Source organism: Centroberyx gerrardi, chromosome 12 (genome assembly GCF_048128805.1).
Source record: "Centroberyx gerrardi isolate f3 chromosome 12, fCenGer3.hap1.cur.20231027, whole genome shotgun sequence".
NCBI classification, from domain to species: domain Eukaryota; kingdom Metazoa; phylum Chordata; class Actinopteri; order Beryciformes; family Berycidae; genus Centroberyx; species Centroberyx gerrardi.
The window spans coordinates 26,338,293-26,344,586 of record NC_136008.1 but is presented as its reverse complement, the minus strand read 5'-3'; the positions used below and the strand labels follow the sequence as shown (position 1 = coordinate 26,344,586).

At 44.1% G+C, this 6,294-nt stretch overlaps 1 protein-coding gene across 1 annotated transcript; it reads right to left on the bottom strand.

The window, feature by feature from the left end:
• Positions 1-2,000: 2,000 nt before the first annotated feature.
• irx2a (iroquois homeobox 2a) lies at positions 2,001-6,094 on the bottom strand. The gene is made up of 3 exons (XM_071915751.1): positions 5,855-6,094; positions 3,909-4,314; positions 2,001-2,902 (listed from the first exon to the last, which is right to left on the bottom strand). Exons 1-3 carry the CDS (start codon positions 6,092-6,094, stop codon positions 2,001-2,003), a joined length of 1,548 nt encoding a protein of 515 aa, XP_071771852.1.
• Between the last annotated feature and the right edge of the window lie 200 nt (positions 6,095-6,294).

Below are 6,294 nucleotides of genomic sequence, written 5' to 3'. Positions count from 1 at the left end.
TTTACAAAACAAACGAACAAGGTTCAGTTTCCCATTGTTTTTTTTGTTTTTTTTTTTTGCAATACAACTTGCATAAATTATAGGCATCATGTCGCCATCATTTTAAAAAATAAATATCAAATGTAGGCTATTCCACTTTTTGAAGTCCTCAAGTTCACTTCTTCAGCTCCGTCCGCCTTGCGTCGTCCCCCCTCAGCCCCCCCCCCCCCCCCCCCCCCCCCCCCCCTCTTTTTACAAATACGTTTTCACAGAAAGGCCAAATTATGTTTTCCACACGTAAATAGAGGCTAAAATAATATACCGTGGCAAAGAAGCAAACTATAGGAACCTGAGAAATAACATGTCGTCCAAAAAAAAAAAAAAAAAAAAAAAAAAAATCACATATATTGGGAGATCTTTTTCAAACCAGCATATGATGTTTTTTCACATTGCATCACAACGAAAAAAAAATTATACAATAATAATATAATAATCATAACAATAATAATAATAATCTGACAAACACATGTGCTCTTCTTGGTTAGAGTGTTTTAGTCTCTGAGGAGCTGAAGAAGCGGTAGGTAGGTAGTAGCAGCTTTTTTTTTTTTATTCCGACTAGATATGGTGGCACTCGATCCAGTTTGGAGTAAAGGTGATGGGGTTAAAAAACATGAAGCTAAAGGTGGCGTCCTTTCTCGCTTTATAGCCAAAGCAATTGTGACACCTACCTGTAGACCAAGGAAATAAAAAATCCCACACGATAAAATGACCAAGGACCCCCCCGCACCCCCCGCACCCCCCCCCCCGCAAAACACTGAAAAGTTTGTCAGGCTGGCTACACCCAAAAGTCGGCCTACACTCTTAAACCTTTGCAAGTGCTTAATACAATTTCATCGCCTTATTGCCGTTAAAAACGTCTTTAGGGTATCCAGCGGCATAGGCAAAGCTTTCAGTAGTGTATCCACCACATATCTAATAACCAAAGTGACATTTTAACATGTAAAGTTGCACAATCTGCACGCCTGCGCAGAGCAAACTAACTGATTTGTTTGGTTTTTGGCTGACCCTGTGTAATTATAATTATCCTAAGCTGGAAGATAAGGGTTGGGGCCTACTGTGCGCGCGCACACACATACACACACACACATCAGAGGGGGCGTTCAAAATTCCTATTCAAAGCTATGGCAACATTACTCTGCTTATTGCACTCACAGGCTGCCACTGTGTGCGTGTGTGTGTGCGTGTGTGTGTGTGTGTGCGTGTGTGTGTGTGTGTGGTGGGGCTGATTTGAGGCCTGTCCTTCATAGGCATATTTAATATCTATACTGGTAGCTGTATGTGTCTCGCACATTTGTTTACATTAGGCTTTTCTTATTATGTCCATACTCATTTCTAATGCGAGCCTGCTGCAAATTAAAACCCCGTCGCCTGCCACACATATAGGCTATTTAATGATTCAATGAGGTTCAGTGAAACCGAGATAAGCCTAATCAAAAAAAAAAAAGAAACACAATTATAAATTGATTATTCCATGAAACTAATTGCACTGAAGACGAATTATAGGCCCTAGTACGCGTTGATTTGCTGCGGACGTCGACCTCATATATACACTGTAAAAAAATGTCCATCTTAATAAGTCATTTAGTCTCATTCAGTCTGAAAATCGTATTCATCTTAAAACAAGTGGGGGGGGGGGGGGGATCTGCCAATGGGGTGATATAATGCCACTTGTTTCAAATGCAGGTTGTGCTTGATTGATGATTTTCTTCTATGAGTGTGTGTGTGTGCGTGTGTGTGTGTGTAGTGTGTTCTAGAACAGCAGAATAAGGCAGATCATCCCAAAATAACACAACGAAAAACAAGCTGAATTGCACTGGAAACAAGTGAAAGCATCTCACACCTCCATAGCAAGACTCCCCACGTGTTTTGAGAGAAAAAAAAACTACAATTTCAAGATTCAAACACTTAAACAACTTGATAAAATCGTTTGTTATTTTTTTACAGTGTACCGCATCGCGTTATTACGTACCTTTCTTTGCCTCTAAATTTGCGGGCCTGAAATGCTGCTGCTGCGGCTGCTGCTGCTGCTCGACAACAACAATCTGGTTCGGGTTAGTTTTAACGAGGGGGGAGTCCGGCCTGTGCTTGGGGTGCGCGCTCGCCTCCAGAGCCTGGTGCGACGAGCTCAGCCCCTCGTTTGCAGCAGCAGCAGCGGCGGCGGCGGCGGCGGCCAGACTCACTCCGGATGAATTGGTATACCGCAGGATCCCTTGGCCTTGCAGGGGGCTGAAGTTGCCATAGTTTGTGTAATTGCTATAAAAGGGAGAAGTGTAATAAATAGGTCGTCCCAGGATGGAGGGGGCCGGGTAGAGGGAGGGCGAGCTGGCGGCCGGGGAGGTGCTGGACGGCGTGGGGGGAGTGAGGAGGCCGACGCTGGAGGAGGGGCAATTCGGTTGCCCCAGTTGCTGATGTTGCTGCTTTTGGTCCGAGGTAGCAATCTCCGCCAGCGACCACAATTTGGGTTTGACCGCGGGGCTTTGTGGCGCGCCCGAAGAAGGCGTAATTCTGCTGTCAAGGCATGACGACGACTTATTGTTATTATTACTGATGAGGCTCCGGGTCAAATCCTCGCGCTGGTTGTGCAGATGGTGGAGGTGGTGCAGGTGGTGGTGGTGGTGGTGCTGATGTTGGTGGTGGTGTTGGCTGAGCAGCGGCGCCTCTACTCCCGTGAGGGGCGACGACGTGACGGGCTTGGGGGAGAGCTGGCCGCGCGGGTCGTGGTCCTGGTCGTCGTCGCCGTCCTCGTCGCACTTGTCGCCGGGCCGCTCGGAGCCGAGCTCCCCGACGCGACAGCTGACTTTCTCCCCGTCCGACTCCGCCGAGCACGAGTGGTCCGTCAGGGTGTCGACGTGCAAGCTGATACCTGAAGAGGGGAGAAGAAATACAAAAAATAAGCTATAAAAAAAAATGACTTATATAGGTTGAAAGAAAGAAAAAGAAAGAAAGAAAGAAAGAAAGAATAGCTCTAAAAAAGTAGACTTTTTGCATGCATTTCTCATAAAACATGTATGGCCAACAATAGATTCAAATAAACATTCGACATAAGCTGATAAGCTACTTAAAAATATAAATAGCCTAAAAAAGTATATTATAGCCCATGTATATTCAGAACATAGTTAGAGCCCATTACTAAAATAACTAGCCTAATTTTCTATATCTAGAACCACGCTTGTGTTATTAAGATGATATAAATCTAAATAGTAGATTTATATGATAACAGTAATGCTTGCCCTTTTATATAACAATACATAAATGTCATCAAGAGAATATTCGCTAAAATAACAGCCCAGTTTCATTGAGGCCACTCATGGTGATTGCTATATTATGTGTCCACTTCGCCAGTGGCCTGCCATTAATCACGCTGAACACTGCAAAAAATGTCCATCTTAACAGGTCACTTAGTGTAGCACTGGGTCTTGTTTTCATAAAAATGAAAACAAAAAAAAAAATGAATATTGAATGAATAAAAATGAATAATTCAACCAACTAGGTGAGATAATTCCACTTGTTTCCATGCAGTGTCACCTGTTTGGAGAAGTGACAGTATTTTTGAAGCGAGGCAGAATAAGGCAGATCACACACACACACACACACACACATTCTTGAAGCAAGTTCATTTGCATTGGAAATAAGTGGAATCATCTCACTCCCTTGGCGGATTTTTTTTTCACACTCATTATTAGACTAAATAACTTAAGATAGGCATTTTTGTTTTGCAGTGAAGGAGCGGTAAATAAAAGCCCCCCCTCCCTCCTCCTCCTCCTCCTCCTCCTCCTCCTCTCCGCCCCCCTCCTCCTACTCAGACCCCACTGAATTGTTAAATGGATCATTGGCTCGGGTCGCCAGATTATAGAGGCCTCGTAGCCCACCTTCATCCTCCGCCGAAGCCTCGCTGTTATCCAGCGTCTTCTCCGAGCGCTCCATCTCTTTGCGCTCGCCGTCGCCGTCCTCCTCGTCCTCGTCCTCGCTCTTATTCCTGGGCGCCCACGTCATCTTGTTCTCCTTCTTGAGCCGCCGCCTGGCGTTGGCGAACCAGGTGGAGACCTGCGTCAGGGTCATCTTGGTGATGATGGCCAGCATGATCTTCTCGCCTTTGGTCGGGTACGGGTTCTTCCTGTGCTCCTGCAGCCAGGCCTTCAGGGTGGCCGTGGCGTCCCGGGTGGCGTTCTTGCGGTAAGCCGGGTCGTTGAGCTGGTACGGGTACCCGGGACTCCCGTACGGGTGGTAACTTAGCGCCCCGGCCATGCCCGTCGTGTGCGCGTCATATGGAGAGCTCTGGGGAAAAGTTAAAAAAATAAATAAAAATAAAATAAAACATTTATGAATACACTGCAAAAAATATCAACCTTACTGTGTCACTGTGTTTTTGTCTTTTCTAGTAGGCTATTGAATCATAATTGTATTTTTTCTTAAAACATTTTTTTTCCTTTTTAAAATAAAATGTGACATTGAAGGTGAGATCACTTGTTTCCAACAGCAAGTCAACTTGGTTCAAGAATGTTGTTGAATCAGGTGACATTATATTGATACATGTGGAACCATCCACCTTATTATATATATATATTATATATATACCATAGTCTTATTTCAAGATATTGTCAATTTTTTCTGGGAAACTCTCGGAACAGGTGAAACTGGATTGGAAACAAGTTAATATACAGCTATAAATCCATTGGCAGATTTTTCCCACTTGTTTTAAAGAAAATATGATTTTAAGATAAATTATTGACTTGTTTATATGGATATTTTTATACCTTGCAGTGTACTATCAATAATAACCAAACTAACATAATGTTTTATAGTGTTTTGTATTCTATCATGTTGCCATGTCCAGATAACTGTGCTCGCCAGTAAGCAGAGGCAGTAAACACACACACACACACACACACACACACACACACACACACACACACACACACTGTGCGTAAAAGTAGGCCGCAGAAAGGCGTGAACTAATGGTTAACTGTTAAGATCATTATCGGATTGACTAATAACGCAGCTTATGTTAATTTAGCTGTTAAGATAATAAATAGGAAATTTCAATGTTCAGTAATCAGCTATTAACTTCCTAATTTTCTTTTAGGGGGGAGTGCTTGTTTTGTTTTGCTGTGGCAGCCCCAACGTGTTAACGTATCATCTCTTTGCAGCATTACAAATCCCATTAGCAAATCACTTGATATGCACCTTTCCTAAAACGCTTGAAGTGCCCTGTGACATTAGCATTGCAATGCACGCTTTTCATGTTTAAATTCCGTTTATTCAACTCAGAATAAATTCGGCGACTTCATCCCCTGGTGATATTAATGACTGCAGTGGAAGAAAAGACAACTACTGCTTATAGTATATTAATTCCCTATGACACACACACACACACACACACACACACATTGAACGCTCACAGGCCACAGGTTCAAATAAAAATGTTAGTAGGTATAATTCAATTCTACATAATTAGCTGCGCAATGACTGTTAAGCATCGGTCAAGCCATTACAATTTGCAGCCCATGCTTAAAAATCTCATTAAACCCAAAGAGGTCAAGTATTTTATAGCGAGGAGCCGATTAGAAGGCTATTTGTTATAAATGTAGCCTCGGTGCGCTCAACAGAAAAGTTCAGCAAGCACTTCTACTACTGATGGATTAGTGAATCATAGCCAAAACATTGTAAACCCACACCGACAAATCGCGCAGTCTACCTCTAGTAGTAGACAGCTTAACATTTTGCGCAATTATAGACTAGACAAACGCCGACATATCCACCGGCTTTGGAGCACTTATGCTTCAGAAACATTAACTGGATGTATGGCAGGATTTACCATGTAGGATGGGAATCCCGTGGTGGGATCCGCGGAGTATGACAGCGGACTGGAGAAGCCCGCACCGGCCGAGGCGGAGAAAGCAGCCGATCCGGGGTAAGGGCTGAAGGCTGAGCCGGAGGAGGACCTCGCCAGGTCTTCGTTCCTCGGGGCGGCCAGAGCCGAGGCCCCGTAAGCCGGACACGAATACAGAGCCAGAGAGCCCGGGGGCTGGTAGAGGTAACCCTGAGGATAGGACATTGGTGATCGCGGGCTAGGTCGCCGATTCCAAAAAGGAAAGGGGGAAAACGCGCAGGGGCGGCGGGCAGCAACAACCAAAAAAAAAAAAAAAAGAAAGAAATAAACAATCAACTCAATAATCAGCCGTGCAAACAATCATCAGACAATGCAAATAAAAAAAATCCTCCCTCCACAGCCCCCTAACTGAGGAAAAAAACCCC

What these genes read in the sequence shown, in the direction of transcription:
- irx2a (XM_071915751.1), bottom strand. Translation starts at nt 6,094, where the DNA reads ATGTCCTATCCTCAGGGTTACCTCTACCAGCCCCCGGGCTCTCTGGCT. An exon ending in CGGGATTCCCATCCTACATG is followed by an intron (nt 4,315 to 5,854) that starts GTAAATCCTGCC and finishes ACTTTTCCCCAG; the next exon opens with AGCTCTCCATATGACGCGCA. An exon ending in GGCTTCGGCGGAGGATGAAG is followed by an intron (nt 2,903 to 3,908) that starts GTGGGCTACGAG and finishes TCCCCTCTTCAG; the next exon opens with GTATCAGCTTGCACGTCGAC.